This window comes from Mytilus galloprovincialis, chromosome 4 (genome assembly GCF_965363235.1).
Source record: "Mytilus galloprovincialis chromosome 4, xbMytGall1.hap1.1, whole genome shotgun sequence".
NCBI lineage: Eukaryota > Metazoa > Mollusca > Bivalvia > Mytilida > Mytilidae > Mytilus > Mytilus galloprovincialis.
In genome coordinates, this window is record NC_134841.1 from 25,547,135 (window position 1) to 25,565,034 (window position 17,900).

At 33.0% G+C, this 17,900-nt stretch overlaps 1 protein-coding gene across 1 annotated transcript in view; it reads left to right on the top strand.

The window, feature by feature from the left end:
- LOC143071697 (uncharacterized) overlaps positions 1–15,688 on the top strand; it is a 46,384-nt gene extending 30,696 nt beyond the window's left edge. Inside the window, exons 6-8 of the mRNA XM_076246185.1 lie at positions 7,727–7,883; positions 13,858–14,123; positions 15,513–15,688. Of these exons, the coding sequence (XP_076102300.1) occupies positions 7,727–7,883; positions 13,858–14,123; positions 15,513–15,674 (585 nt within the window). The 3' untranslated portion in view covers positions 15,675–15,688. The remainder of the gene's footprint in view (positions 1–7,726; positions 7,884–13,857; positions 14,124–15,512) is intronic.
- The last annotated feature ends 2,212 nt before the right edge of the window (positions 15,689–17,900 follow it).

Here is a 17,900-nt window from a genome sequence, read left to right on the forward strand (position 1 = left end):
TCAATTTTTATAAATTTCAGATTTTAAGTTTTGGATTAATGAGGCTTTATTCATAAAAAAGGGGGATTTTTAACACTTCGGACCATAACTCAAAAAGGCTTTCGCCAATGTCCATGAAACTTTGCTGAATTGTTTATATCTATTGATGTAAGCTCCCTTTCAATTTTTATAAATTTCAGATTTTAAGTTTTGGATTTATGGGGCTTTATTCATAAAAAAGGGGGGTTTTTAACACTTCGGACAATAACTCAAAAAGGCTTTCACCAATGTCCATGAAACTTTGGTGAATTGTTTATATCTATTGATGTAAGCTCCCTTTCATTTTTTATAAATTTCAGATTTTAAGTTTTGGATTTATGGGGCTTTATTCATAAAAAAAGAGGGATTTTTAACACTTCGGACAATAACTCAAAAAGGCTTTCACCAATGTCCATGAAACTTTGGTGAATTGTTTATATCTATTGATGTAACAAATAATACTTAATAAAATCTGATGAAAACATAAAATTTGTAAAATCTTTAGTTCAATTTAAAACATTAAATTTCTTGTAAAAAATAGGTTCCATGAATGTCATACGTTTGTTCTATTATTGAATGGTTGCAAGGATGAAAGCACATTAGCAGTCCCTGAGATACTAATTGTTCCCTGAGGCATATAGCATTTTATGATAACATTTTTACTATCTAAGCTATCATGGATAAAACTCAAATATTGTTTTTGCATATAGGATGTTTTACTCTTGTTAAAATTGGTTGCAATTGAAATCACAAATGATACCTTAGCATTGCAGCTTTTTTTATAGAGTTCGGTTTCGGTGGAAGGGTTGAGCGCAATAAAAAATGTTATAAAACATAACTAGTCTACAATAGCACATAATAAGTGAACAAGTGACAACATGAAAATCCTAACATGTGACTAAATATTCCTTAAATGTTGAAGGGTGTCATTTTATGAAAAAAATAAGGAAATCAAGTCTCCTAAACATTTATCAATATGATCATCTTGTGAATATTCTAAACAATAAAAAGGTAATAATCATTATCCACCATATTAAGCACCATTTGAACAACTTTTGCACACATCTTTGTATAATTTAGTATGGATTCCTTACTGTGTTCAACAGAATCTAACTATGAGCAATATACCCTTCTTTCAAACTACATGTACTATAAAATTTGGAAATCAGCCATAGAATTACTAAAACCCATAATCATATATCACTTTCCTTATATTGCATTGAAGACTTCTATGTTATAGGCCAATGTTAATGATATTTGTTTTTTTATGCTAAATATTGAAAAGCTGAACTAGGTTTAATCATCAGTGTCTTCTTCACTGCAATCACTGTCCTCATCATCAGAAAAATCCTCATTTTCATTCTCAGAAGAGGCCTCTCATCTTCAATGAAATCTTTATCTTCATCATCAATGAAATCCTTACTTTCATCACCTACTTCCTCATTTAGATCATAACTTTCAGTAGAGTCACTTTCACCATCTTCACTTTCCCTGTTATCTTCTTGCTGCTCCTCATCGTCATTGTAGTCTTTTTTGCCATTTTTATACGCCCGTCGTCAATGAAATCCTTACTTTCATCACCTACTTCCTCATTTAGATCATAACTTTCAGTAGAGTCACTTTCACCATCTTCACTTTCCCTGTTATCTTCTTGCTGCTCCTCATTGTCATTGTAGTCTTTTTCGCCATTTTTATACGCCCGTCGTCTTTCAAACAACGGGCGTATCATGCGCTAAAGCGCAGCCCTTTATTGGCTAATATCTTCTATATTATCTTAGATAAAGATAAACTGTAAACAGCAGTTATGTATAGCAAAGTAAGATTGACAAATAAGTCGACTTGACCAAAACGATCATTGGACCCCTTAAGGAGTTATTGCTCTTTGAGGTGAATTTTAAACAATTTTCGTAAATTATGTACATTTTTGTTAACTTTTGCAAAATATTTTCCTTTGAAACTACTGAGCCAAGTTCATTATAGATAGAGAATATTGTAAACAGCAAGAATGTTCAGTAAAGTAAGATTGACAAACACATTATCGTCACCAAAACTTAATTTTGTCATTCTATTATCATCTATATGTATGTCATTTGTTCAGTGTGAACATAGACCAAGGTGAGAGACACAGGCTCATTAGAACCTCTAGTTCTGAAATACTACAGTACTCGTGTTCGGTCACTCGTTGATCATATTAATTTGATAATTTAATTCTCTCGATCAGTTATTCTTTATTGCGTATTACGGTGGTACTTCACACTACAGGGAGATAACTCTGTAAAATCAGCTAAACGTTTTAATCACGTTGTGTTGTTAAGGGAATATTAAACTTCTCAATGATCAAAATTATTGTTTGTCTTTGTGGTATCTAGTTTGAATGAATGAATGAATATATTTTATTGCAGAAGCAAACATAATGCTATGATAGCAAAATAACATAATATACAATTACAATAATGACAGTAAACAAACAGAGAACAACACAATATGGTCATAATAAGCAAAATAATTACAACTGCTATGCAATTATTATTTGTGATCTTAACTTCCATGCCGCATTAAGAAATTTACACAATTGTTTAGTTAGACTCTATGAGCTAGCCTGTAAAAGAAATAACAGCTTTCTAATAGTTGGCCATGAACAATAATATTTTGGTAAAAACTGTAGTCTCAATGATCTAAAGGCAGGACATACAAGAACAAAATGGTACTCGTTTTCAATACAATTCATATGACAGCATATACATATACGATTTTCTCTTACAATATTGTCAAAACGACCAACTTCAATATTTAGTTTTAATGTTCCACTACGCAGTCTAGTCAGTATATTATTATTAAAATCATACTTTAAGTAATCTTCTAAACAAAACTAATTTTTCAATTTTCTATATAAACACAATTTTTCACAACCGTTCAAAGTAGTAAACCAGTTCTGGTAGTATTGATCATTTATACGACATTTTATATATTCAAATGTAACATTAGTGTTCTCTTGATCATTCCATACATAATTCATACCTAGACTAAATAATAAATCACGAACATGTGATACCCAGTTTCTCTTGCCATTTGAGGCATCAATGCGCAAGAGGTTATAAATATCATATACCATATTAGGTTAATCATATATTATATGCAACCAAAACTTTATAATTCTATGTTTCCTTAAAATGAATATAGGTAGATGACCAAGTTCATCACACAAAAAGGAGATTGGTACATTTTTACCAAGCTTTAATATAAAACGACAAAAACGATTATGAACGAGTTTAATTTCATTGGCTCGATGAAATCCCCAATTTTCAGACGCATAGTTAAGTATAGAGGCCATCATACTGTTAAACAAGAAACAAGCTTGACTATGTTCAATATGAACTCGCTTGAGAGTGTCGAATAAGGAAGAAAGTGCCCTAGCTCCTTGATGAGAAATCCTCTTCTGAGATTGCAAGAACTTTCCATTAAAATGAAGTAACATCCCTAAGTATACATAAGAGTTTACAATTTCCAGCTCCTGATTGTCAAAGAAAAAGCGGTTATTAACAGGTTGCCAACCATTTCTAAAAACGACTACTTTTGTCTTGTCGGTATTAACAGATATATTCCACTTCTTACAATAAAATGAAAGTTTTTCTAGTAAGACTTGTAATATTTCGGCGGATTTTCCAAACAGGACGGTATCGTCAGCAAACAAAATTAAATATAAGAGATATCCATTGATAGAAAAGACATCGTTATCATTGTCCATAGCAATATCTTGAATAATGTCATTCACGAAGAATAGAAATAACAGAGGTGATAATGGCTCACCTTGTTTCACTCCCAATAAATTGTCAAAAGCCGCTGAAAATTCACCCTCAGTGCGAATTCTCAAACGAACAGTTTCATAAACTGCCTTTATGATTGAAACAAATTTCGTACATATTCCACTCTTTAGTAGCTTGTACCATAGAATTCTTCTGATAATCTTGTCGAATGCTTTCCGAAAATCGACGAATGCGCAATATAATTTCGATTTATGTTGTAGAACATGTGTTATTATACCATGGAGTACAAATATAGCATCTACAGTAGAGCGGCCAGGTCGAAAACCAAACTGATTATCTATAAGTTTTTCCTCATCCTCAGCCAAGCCAAGTAATCGTTCGGTTAATATCGATGTTAACAGTTTTGATAAAATACTCACTAAAATGATAGGTCGATAATTATGCGGGTCTGTTAAGTCACCACTTTTCGGAACCGCTATTACTATGCCTTCAGACCACGTATCAGGAAAAAAAGCCATTTTCAAACATATAGTTGAAGAGAGTTTTAAAATAGGAGCGAAGAAAACTGGATCCGACGACAACATTTCGGTAATAACGGAATCATTCCCAGCAGACTTTCCAGATTTAAGTTTATTTATAGCACGTATAATGTCATCTTCCAAGATTTCGTTATCTAAAGAATCTATTGTAGTAGTGTCCAAAAACGAGCTATTTTCAATTAGACAAATAACTTCTTCACATAATTCTGGAGGGTCTTCCCCCAGCAATTGTTCAAAGTGACGCAACAACAAATCACTATCAGCCAAACATGTTGATTTCTTTCGCGGCTTAACTGTTGACCAAAACTTTCGTGGGTTAGTTTTAGCTATTTTGCAAAGTGTAAGTCCTTAAGCACGTTTGAAACTGGATCACGTATAGCCTTATTGTAACTATTGCGGGCTAAGATATATAAATGTCGATTTGTGTCTGTAGAATGACGTTGATACAAATTGCGAGATGAATTAAATTTTCGACGTTCAAGGGCACAGTTTGCATTAAACCATTCATTAGTATGTCTGTTCACATTTGTCGAATTGTTCACGAATATGGTTTTCCCAAATACTTTAAATGCATTGTCCTACAAAACAGAACTTATCTGCCTTACAGCATCTTTCACATCGTCTTCGCTGGATAAGTTATTTACGAGCGTCAAATGTGATTCGCTGTTTTCTAAAAGAAGTTGATTATATTCGTGATTTTTACTCGAGTCCCGCTTTATAATGTTATGTGTATTTGTAAAATTGTTTGTAAGCAAACGGGGGATAGACGAAGATCATAAAAAAATCGGTGCATGGTCGGAAAATGAATTAAATTGCAAAACGTTGAAGTCCACTATACTATTGTAATTTTCTGGAAACACTAGAACATAGTCATTAACACTTTGACCGTTAGATGAACAAAACGTAAATTTGCCGTCGCAATCGTCACCTAGTCGACCATTCGCAATCGTGAGGCCCGTTTTGTAACACATCTGTCACAACTTTCGACCAAATACGTTTTTAACTTTGTTCATATAGCGCCTTTTAGAAATACTGGGGATATCATCGGACTCAACGCCAATATATTAACCGGTCTAAATTATCAGTTTCTAACATATCATATAATTCGCCTGTACGGCTGTTAAGATCACCACATACAATAACTGTACCTTTGCTTTTATACTCAAGGACAATATTTTCAATAATTTCATTGAAATCATGTTCACAAATTTGGTAAAAATTTGATTTCTCATGTGGAATATAAGCAAAACAAATAAAAGTATCATCAAATGAATTTATCAAGTTTAATAATAACAATACCATATTCAAACTTTTTTTCTACAAATATACCATTAGCTATATAATTTTTACAAAAAACAGGTATACCTCCTTCTGATCTAATAACAATATTTTGTTTACGATTAACACATGATACTTTAGCAAACCCATCAATTTCTATTAAGTTATTGTCTTTTAACCAACTTTCACAAAGAAAAAGCATATCATATTTACAAACAATATCTAAAAATTCATTGTCATCATAACATGACTCTAGACCATTTACATTCCATGACAGACATTTCAAGCTTTGAGTTTGTTCTCTGGGTAACCTCTATGGATGAGTGTATTCGTTTCCGCCAACATAAATTTAGTCTTTCACAAAATAGGCTTTAGTACCTTTAGCGCGCAATTCTTTCATAAGGGGAAGCACTCTTTCCTGCGGTTCTGTATTACAGTGGGTAGTTGTTCCGAAATGCCAAAATCGGTACTTTTCAGGATTTTTGCGTTTCTACGTACGACCTCGCGCTGATCGTAACATTGGAACATCGCTAATGCAGGTCTTATTTTCAGACTTTTTTTTCCAAGACGATGTGCATCAATAACATGTATGCGTTCTGGATTTTCAATTTTCATGGTATCCGCGCAAAATCGTTGTATGACCTCTGAACAAATTTCAGTTTCAATTTCAGCTTCGGGTATATTATAGAAGATTAAATTGTTACTTGTGGACTTCATTTGGATATCCAAAATACTTTCCTTCAATTTACCACACTCGTTTTGTAAGTCAGAAACAGACGAAGTAAGCTTTTTATCTATTTTATTAACTTCAAAAGTACTATATTTCATAGCTTTAGAAATATTAGTAAGTTCAGTTTTCATATCCGCGAACTTCACTTTCTGCCCGTCGTAATCATCGCTAATGAGTTGGGTGCATTTTTCTACATGCTCTAAACGTTCATCCAAAGAATTTGTGCCTTGTTCGAGACGAAGAACTTTAGCGTTTATTGTGGTAACTTTTTTATCGATTTGTTCAAGTTTATCCAATTTGGACTCAAAATTGTCCATACGTTTGAACATCTCGTCTACCCAAGGTGGTCGTTGTGAAAATGTAATGGGTGAAAACTGCTGCATCGGCGGAGGATACGCTCCAGTCGTCGGACTAGAACAAAACTGCTGTTGTTGTGGAAATGGAAACATTGGGCCTTGTTGGTACATTAATTGTGTATCAGTCTGATTGAACTGGGACTGACTCATTTTGTTGTTATTGTTATTGTTTATATTTACACCCGTGTTTACTCTACCGGCCCAATGTGGAACTGTTGATTTGTTTTCACCTGAATTAATGTCATGTATTGATAGTATTATTGTTATTTTCAGTTGAATTTATACTTTTACCCTTCTTCTTAGACTTCTTTTTTGTTGTTTTTTTTTGCTGCCAAAATCATTAAGTAAACTAATGTCCTTACGTTTAGCACTCAGTTTCCCAGGCATTATACCTCATTTTCCAAAGAAATCACATAAGAAACCGGACACTCAAAAAATACGTCTGTCACCTGCCATATTGTTTAGTTTGAAAAATGTGTCTGACGACCCCGTCTGTCAATACGTCCGACATGGCTAGAATATATAAGAACACAGGGGTTAAGGTGGTACCTAAAATTTTTATAATTTTGTTAAATACTTTGACAAAATTTTATGAAAATTAAACGAGCCAAATTAATTTTAGTGAAAGTGTTGGGTACCACCTAAAAGGCAAGTTTTGTCAGAATATCAGATGCATGAACAGATGATCAGAACGTCGAGCTATACCAATTGTTCATTGACGTAAAAACTGTCAGACGACTTCTCATATGATTTCTTATAGGAGTTATTGCCCTTAATGTCAAGATAATTTGACGATTGTATTGCATTTATATTGATTCTCGATTATGGCAGACTTTTGATGCTTCAGTTGTGATTTAGATTTAGTATTACGTTACAAAATTCAAATGATGTCATTTTAAATCAACACGGAGTACATCAACGTAATATAAGTTGATACATGTAAACATTTTCTAGATGTTTTCTACCAATAATTAATCCATTTGAAAATCAAACGACAGTATTGATTAATAACAATAAAATCATGAATCCAATATATTTCAGGTGTTTGATATGGGTGCGCAACCGAAGGATGCATGTTCAAAACCGATGACATTTAGTCTACCTGTGCCCCTTAGAACAACCGACATCCGTATATATCCAGATCAATGGTCAGGCGCACCGCTTCTACACGTCAACTTTTTAACTTGTCGTTTAGAAGGTAATATTTTATACATATATTTTTTTTTTTATCAAAATAGAAAGTTCAGTCAAGAAAATAAGAAAAAGATTTACTCAAAAGACTCAAGTTAAAAAAAAATCACATTTACAAGCCTTTATTTGGGGTTACTGACTACTCCTCAACATGCATAATTTATGTTGTGTTTAATATATTTTAGTTCATAACAATTTGACTTTTCTTCATATAAAAAAAAAAAAGAAAAATAACTACGTCCATTTGAGTGCAGTTTGTTTTCAGAGTGATGTCAATAATTATTGCCGGTATGTGTTTTAACATAAATGAGTTGCAGTATTGCATATGGATTTTTAATATAGGTTTCCACTTCAAATGTATACTTTGATCTATTACAGTGACTTGACTACGGGTCACGGGTATCATTCGGTTTAACGAGAGAAATGGTCGTGAAAGAATATCTAACGGCAGTCAAGTATTGAGAGACGATCGTGAAAGCTCTGGTAACGGATCGTGAAAGACATTTAATGAAAATTCTAGGTCAGAATCCTTGAAAAAATCGCTTAATTTTCAAAACGCGGAACAAATCCGAACAAAAAAATATGACTGTTAAAATGGTTTAACTTCCTCAACATAACTGTGAAATAAGATAGAGAAAATATGCAGTACTTTATAAAAAATCACAGAAGACGCAATGCATGTCTATGAAATTAATTACAAATAACACGCTTTTTGTACCTATAATGGTCATATTTCAGTTGATCGTGATATATTTGAAATTAAATCTTTGGTGTATCTGATAGTACAGTAAAATTAAGGTATGTTCTTCTCTTAAAAGCATTAATTTGTATATGAAAACCTTGAATTTGTTGAATACCGTGAGAAGACTATATAAGTTTGATTAACTTGTGTCTCATTCCTTTTGCACATTTAAGCAAATAAAATATGTTTAAACTAACTTGATCGTGAAAGATCAGGCAACGCATTATTTTGATCGTGAAAGATAATGCGTGACCAGACTTATTACTAGTAATCAGAAATCGGTATTTCTTTTACTATTTGATAAACCTTCAACTGGTTGAAGCCTGTAACTATTTTGATAAGGATGAACATTAAAGCTATTTTTTTTATTCAACACTTTACCTTTTTAAGTTAAAAAAAAAACAACAACTAATTCGTCTCTAAATAAGTTTGAAAGATTCAGCTCTGAGAATCTGTCAAGTGCAATTCAGGCAGACCGACACTATTTAGCCCAGTATATGGATATGCAACGTTTAAACCAAAATGATTTAACTATATACTACAGCCTAGAATACCAGAGCGCAAATGATGTAATGTCTCGTCTGCTCTTCTTATGATAGTTAATTTTTGGAACGTCTATAATATCAAGGGTTTTACTAGAAGTGTCAAATGCACTTAATGCACTCAATGTATTTTTTGTCCATCTGATGAGTTAAGCCTTTTCAATTGATTTTTATAGTTCGTTCTTAGGTTGTACTGTTAGGGTTAGGGTTAGGGTTGGGATCCCGCTAACATGTCTAACCCCGCCACGTTATTTATGTATCTATGTGCCTGTCCAAAGTCAGGAGCCTGTAATTCAGTGGTTGTCGTTTGTTTATGTGTTACATATTTGTTTTTCGTTCATTTTTTTTTATACAAATAAGGCCGTTAGTTTTCTCGTTTGAATTGTTTTATATTGTCATATCGGGTCCTTTTATAGCTGACTATGCGGTATGTGTTTTGCTAATTGTTGAAGGCCGTTTTGGATTTCAAATGTTTTAGCCACGAGCATCACTATAGAGACATGTATTGTCGAAATGCGCATCTGGTACAGGAAAATTGGTACCTTTAATGTTATTAAACCTATTGAGGATGTTGACCTGTATAGCTTTTCTTAATACCAATAACAAATATTAATTATGATATAACTGAAGAATAATTTAAATGTCTTCGTAGCATCAGATTTTTCAAGATCCTTTTCACGATCTTTAAAAAAAAAGGAACGTGATCTTTCACGATCCGAAAAATCATTTTTTGTGTAAATAGTTCTTTATTTACCAAGTTTCAGATTATGTTTATACAAAATAACTTTGAGAACAATTTGATTTATTCGTATTAAAGTAGTTTTTCTGGTCGAATTTGTGAAAAAATCATGTTTGTTTACATTTTTTATGTCATTGAAATGTCGAGAAGCAATCTGCCTTTTGTTGTTTTGTAATAACTATGCACTTTTAAAACTGGATATTCTCACATACTGATCATAATGTTGAACCATTTTGACAGACACTTTTATTTTGTCGTAAATTTGTCTGTGTAATTAAATTAGAATATGTATTGACCTTTCATATGTCTTCTCGATTAAATGTCTTTCACGATCGTCTCTCAATACTTGACCGCCGTTAGATATTCTTTCACGATCATTTATATTGTCCAACCAGTTTGTAAATTTGACAATACAATTGGTACATTTAAATCGACCAGTTGGTAGAATTGAGTCTCCCTTGATACTACCTGTACAGTTTTTATTTAATTGAATTGAATGCTTCTTTTTGATACTTCATTGGGGTGTAAAAGCGTTGATCGAAGTACATTTTGTAATTTTGTATGAAGCGCGAAAGTACAACCCAATGACAATTTGTGTTTTCATGATCCTAGCTAAAAACTGTAATTATAAGTATTGACTGCTTCCGTGCTTCATACAAAATGTACTTCGGTCAACGCTTTTACACCCCAATGAAGTTACTAAAAGAAGCATTCAATGCTTAATTACATTTTTAGCTAGGATCATAAAAACACGAATTTTATCATTTTTTTTCCATTTAATTCACCTATGCACTTTATTGTGAGACCTCGTGTTATCATGAATAATAAGTTCTATGGTGTAATGCAATTCCTGAAGGAATAACAAGTGATGTGCAGTTAGCCAATTAAAATAACGTATTATACTGAAACATACATCTAATGTAGTTATTCACCTAACCCAACCCTACAGCATGCTTTTTTAATGAGTTTTTTCTTCACCTAGAATTATGCCTCGTTCACACGTACGTTTAATTAGGGCCCCGCCAAAGGCGAGTTGCCCTATAGTGATCAGTCTGTCCGTCCGTCCGTAACACTTTGTGTCCGCTCCATATCTAGAGAACCATTATGATTTCATACTTTATAATTTACATGTTTATTAACCACCACCAGAGGGCGTGTCATGATGTATGTACAACTTCCTAGGTCAAAGGTCAAGGTAAAAAAACTTTGGTTTCAGTTGACAACCCTGTGTCCTGTGGTGAAGATCGTGTCCGCTCTTTATCTTGAGAACCCTTATGATTTCAAAGTTTATACTTCACATGTATATGAACCAACACCAGAGGGTGTGTCATAATTTATGAACGACTGCCTAGGGCAAAGTTCAAGGTCAAAAACTTTGGTTTCAGTTGACAACCCCATGTCCTATGGTAAAGATTGTGTCCGCTCTATATCTTGAGAACCGTTATTATTTTAAAGTTTATACCTGAAATGTATATAAACCAATATCAGAGGGTATGTCATAATTTATGTACAACTTCCTAGGTCAAAGTTCAAGGTCAAAAACTTTGGTTTCAGTTGACAACCCCATGTCCTATGGTAAAGATCGTGTCCGCTCTATATCTTGAGAACCGTTATCATTTCAAAGTTTATACTTGACATGTATATAAACCAACACCAAAGGGTGTGTCATAATTTATGTGCAACTTCCTAGGTCAAAGGTCAAGGTCAAAAACTTTGGTTTCAGTTGACAACTCCATGTCCTATGGTAAAGATCGTGTCCGCTCTATATCTTGAGAACCGTTATCATTTCAGTTTATACTTGACATGTTTATAAACCAACACCAAAGGGTGTGTCATAATTATACCCCATCAACGAAGTTGCGGAGGGTATAATGTTTTTGACCCGTCCGTCCGTCCGTCAGTCCGTCAGTCCTGTTTCTTGTCATCGCAACTCCTCTCAAACCACACAACAGAATTTCACGAAACCTTTTCAGATAATAAGGACATACTATGTAGTTGTGCATATCGACGGGAAATTGCGATTCAATTTCTTTTCTAGGAGTTACGCCCCTTTGAACTTATTTACTTTAATGTACTACTGCAACAGTTTGTCATCGCAACTCCTCTCAAGCCACACAACAGAATTTCACGAAACCTTTTCAGATAATAAGGACATACTATGTAGTTGTGCATATCGACGGGAAATTGCGATTCAATTTTTTTTCTAGGAGTTACGCCCCTTTGAACTTATTTACTTTAATGTACTACTGCAACAGTTTGTCATCGCAACTCCTCTCAAACCACACAACAGAATTTCACGAAACTTTGTAGATAATAAGGACATACTATGTAGATGTGCATATCAACAGGAAATTACGGTTCAATTTTTTTCTAGGAGTTAAGCCCCTTTGAACTTATTTGCTTCAATGTACTTCTGCAACAGTTTGTCATCTCAACTCCTCTGAAAACACACAACAGAATTTCATGAAATTTTGTAGATAATAAGGACATACTATGTATATTGACAGGAAATTATTATTCAATATTTTTTCTTATACAATTTTTTTTTCTTATACTTATTTAATTTCTCCAATGACAATGTGGGGACGTGGGGTATGTGAGCGTGCTCACTAAGGTTCTTTAATTTATTTACAACTTCCTAGGTCAAAGGTCAAGGTCAAAGACTTTGATTTCAGTTGACAAACCCATGTCCTATGGTAAAGATACAATTTTTTAATGCACATTATTCACAGCGGGGCCCACAGAGATGGCTCCCATCTCAATGATATCTAGTTCGAATTGAATTCGAATCGAATGCGAATCGAATTCGCTATTTGCGTTCACACACTCCTCTTTTTTAAATCGAATCGAATTCGAATTGGCTAGTTCGCATTAGAAGTACGCTTTTGTCAATACGAAGTAAAAGTTAACGTCGTTTGGACAGTAAAGCGAATTTGACGCGCATTGTCATTAAGGAATGACTGTAATATTTTTTCTGTCTATGAAGAAATAACATTAAAAATTCGGTGCACACTGAATAACGCGCGTAGCGGATTATTTAACAGTGTGCACCACATTTTTTATATTATTTCGAATAGGCAGAAAAACTATTACAGTCATTTCTTATAAGTTAATTCTAAATTACATTTTAAACCGTAGAAAACCATGAAAAAACGTTAATGACGTCACGGTCACATGACTAAATTATGTCTATGGGCTCATAACAAAATAACGTCAGCCAATCGTAAGACGCTTTACATCCAAAATTAAATTATTTCGAATTAGAATTGACGTTAGGACGTTGATTAGTTAATGCGAATCGAATTCGAATTACGTGTGAACTCAGCATGATTCTACTGAGAATTTGATAGGGATGAAAATATTTTTGGTTTTATTGTTTTAAATCCCCATAATTGATGATGAATCTAATTTTTACCAAAAAATCTAAATCAGTAAAAGATTTAATAAACTTCATGTTAAGGGAGTTCGCTTCTCAGTTTCAAAGTAATTAACTTTTCAAAACACTAACTTATATAGATAGGGGGTTATTAAAGGAATCTAAAGAGCAAAAAAATATATAGGTCGCCGTGCTTGTTTTTGAGATATTTGTCATTGAAATTTTGACGGGAAAATATTCTCTCTTGACTTTTCATAGCTTTATCATTGACAAGTTGAAGTTCTCAAAAACTGTTAAAAAGTAATTAAAATTTTATAAGACTTTTACAGATTGCTTATCATTATACATGTAAAAGATTTATAAAAAGAAAAATGGGGGTCACCGGGGTAATTTTTTCCAGGCATTCAAATGGATACAACCAGAGGATTCCGAAAACCTGTCAAAAAATCCAAAACATGACAAGCCAGCTTCCTTAATATGTATGAAATGAAAGTAACACCCATATACAAGTCACAGTAATTTGTTTACACGTGACTTTTAAAAGGAAAATTATTTGAATTTTTGTTTATTTTTTCATTACAGGACAAACTTGCATAGCACCACTACTAACTGGCGGAGGTAAGCTACAACGCCTACAATTCGACAATATGGATGAACGACTCGTAGATAAAAACAGCGTGTTCTATATTACCATCACTTTCAAGAAACATGCCGTATATAGAATTAAAGCGGTGCAGTTTTCAATGGGACCAAAAGAAAACTCTATTAATAAGTTTGTCTTGCAGTATCTTACTAATACGGAAAAGGAAAAATGGAATTCTGTCAGCGACAAAGATGGTGAAATTATGGTAAGCATTTAACGATACCATGTGATATATAAAAACCATTGAAAGGTTAAAAAAATAATCAGTTCAAAATTAATTGAACGTTGGTTCAATCAAATCCCAAATCAATATTATTCATAGGTCAACCATATATTTAGTATTATTCATGTGTACATTTCTGTTTTAACGATATAAAAGTATAAGTCGGGCGCAGAGTTAATTTTAGCTCACAGTGCCATGTTTTTTTATCTAATTTAAAAAAAATCAACGGTGAATTTTCATAAAAATTGGTGCTAATAATCTTTATACGTAATCAAACCTAATATTATTTTTTTTTAAATATTAGTTCATGAATTCGTTTTATAGTTTAATCAGTCTGAATAATAAAAACCAGTCGAAAATGCATCTTTTCCTGATATGTCACTGTTTGACGTTGCGAAAAAAATAATATATATTTATCATATGTTTAGTAGTATATACAGTTGTTTTGAATATTTGATAAATAACCTGCTCTTTAGTCCAAATCTATGGAACGCCATGACTGCCTTATGTTAATGATCAGCATTATATGCAGTGCTCAAACCATTATATGCAGTGCTCACAACATTATATGAAGTGGTCAAAACATTATATGAAGTGCTCACAACATTATATGAAGTGATCACAACATTATACGTTCTTTGTTGTATGATGAGATTGATGTATGATAATAAGTTTAAACTGCCCTGGTGTGGAATAAATTTGTGTTAAATTGATCATACTTCTTAATTTACTTATTTCAATCAGTTTTAAATATTGTATACTGCCTTAATGATAACATATATAATAATAACTGTTGAAATTTGTTTGCTGGGCATTAATTTGAGCAGTTCTTTTAAGGCTTTTAAAACAAGACAAAAGTACAACTGAAGGTAACCCAGTGAACAGTTCATATAATATAACTCTCCTGTTGAAATATATGATAAAACGTATAAACATGGCAAAATCCGTATCACATGCCGTATCACCCTCGATCAATATCATCCCTCGGGCCTAGAGGCCCTTTGGCTGATATTAGTGTCTCGGGATGATACGACATATGATACGGATTTTACCATGTATTATTCTCTATATTACGATAGCAACGTCATTACCTCCCATTTTTAATTGTATCGTGTGCCTAATTTAATGTTGTTTGTTTGTTTTCCTTAAATATGAATGCATATACTTACTACTACTATAAAATATAGAGCGAACCTAAAAGCAAAAATGTTCAAAAGAATATCTTCTATGAATTTGACATTACCGAAATTTATTTGGCAAAATATAAGTTCAAAGAAAGTTTTAAAAATCGTCAAAAATTAGTATTGATGTAAATGAAAATTAAAGGTTTTTTAAAAATTTGGTTAACTTGGCCATTTGTATCTATTGTAGATGTTTTCAACCGATACCATCGTGAAGAAGAGCTATCCAACAACAGTTTTCTTCAGCAAACCCGTAATAGCTAAATCAATGAGGATTTACCCCGAGACATGGCGAGGATTAAGTCCCATAATCAAAATAGAATTTCTAGGTTGTACTTTTAAAAATGATTAAAAGATAACAAGGACTTTTTGTATTACATTTCTTTATTCAAAACACTCTTATTATATAGCAAAGCAGTGAAGACAGAAGGAATGATAAGAACAGAAACTATCAAAATAAAACTATTGCAATGTTTTGGACCAACTATCGTCATGTAAATACGTATGTACCTAAAATAATTGTTGCTTCATACACTAGATCCTAATATGATTAAAGACAATATAATACAACATATTTTTCCATGCTAACTGCAACAAGACGGGAAAATTAAGAGAAACAGACAATACACGACAACAACAAAAAATGAAAAGTGACAGAACCTTCAACAAAACACATTGTGCAGCACAAGTCATACAAAAAAAAGAAGGATTAAACTCGTTAAGATCACCAGAAATCATTCTTTATGCTATATTGTTTGATCCAACGTTGGTGGTAAGGACATGCGCTATATATTACAGTGTTGACCCCACGGTCAGGGGCGTAGCCAGGTATTCAGTCAACTGTAGGCACCAATCGACAGGGGGTCTGGGGGCTGCTCAAGGCCCCCAGCAGGTCAAGGGGCAGAGCCCTGGTAGGGATTCAGGGGCCCGACGGAAAACGGTTTTCAGCGTTTTAGCAGCAAAATTTTATGTACAAAAATATTAAATTTACTGGTTATTTAATCATGATAATTATAATATAAATGATGAAAAGTTCGAAGAATTATGAATAATTTACCATAACATCTGACTGGTGAATTGAATAATGCAGTACAAATGGAATTATATTTAAAAAAATATTTACAATATGCATTGCCCAGCGTAGATCAGCGTGTATCTTTAATTGAGCAGTACACCCGGTTTGGTTTTTTTTTTTTATCTATTCCGTTCTGACTGATATACACGTTTAACTTAATTAATAGAAAATATTGACAATCCTTCATTAAAAAAAATTAGGCACGTAAACACTGATATTACTATAAAATAAAACTATCCTTTTGGCTAGACATCAACCATCAATCTTTCGATTCTTAAACCTTCACCCAAGCTACAAACATATACACACATAGTCGATGCCTAATGCAAAAGTTCTGTTCTGTTCATACTATGGTAACAAAATTCAAGATATTCATATGTCTTTATATCCTGTACTGTAAAATCCCTACCTGCTTAGAAATTTGAATAATTGTGGTCACTACACGCATATATGAGAGTACTCAAAATTACTGGAAGCTAGTTGATTGATTGATTTTTAAACATCCAGTGTCAAATATTTATGCAAGTTCAGGACAAAATCACAATTTTACAATAATTTAAATACAACAGGGAGCTAGGTCCTGTAATAGGTGTCGTACAGGACAAAGGTCTGTAAATTTGAAGATGCCACGCATTGGAAAATGATGGATTATTGGAGAGTAACAGAAATTTTGCCTTTCAGTAGATCAACTACGAACTCCTCAAAGAGTGGCATTCTCTGTACAACTAGGCATCGGGTTTAATGTCCCCATTTTGACCAGACGTGACTGCGTATTTATACATCCTGCACAACCAAACGGACGACCAACATTGGAAAGGGTTTTATTGTAGGTCGGGTGAAGACTAGGTGGAAAGCTAGTTGAAAAACTAAAAACAACTAATTAAAAAAATCATGTGTCTAAGTTAAGGTTCATTCAAGTTTGTTGATAGAAGTGAAATGATCTGAACCAAAGTTCTAGCTTAGTTTCTATATAAGGTAAAGTCATATAAAAACATTCAATTTTATCCAACATTCCATTCACTAAGGACGAGAGACTAGTGTACACATGACATTCGATTATGAAAGAGTTTTGACAACTTCACTGGCGTTTATCTACAGATAACGTTGTTTATCATTTTTTTTTAATAAAACAACATTTTGTGAAAAATTTATGTGTAGGCACGTGCCTAAAGTGCCTAACGGCAGCTACGCCCCTGACGGTAATCTTTTCACAAAAAAATGCAGGCAAATACTATTTGGGCACAGGACGTATGCGCTTTTTTTTTTACCTGGAAAACGATTCAAGTTATATTTTTCATTAGGCCAACTAAAATTAATTAGTAGATTTTCATCCAAATTTTTGAATGAAATGGGGCGGGTGGGAGGATTTTATTTTTTAAATTTTATTTCATATGAAAACTTCTTGTCACGTGTTATTCATATATGCAATTGTAATAATAAGCTTGTATCATGTAAAAATATGTGCATGCATAAGGTATAGTGTATAAGACAATAACAATCAAA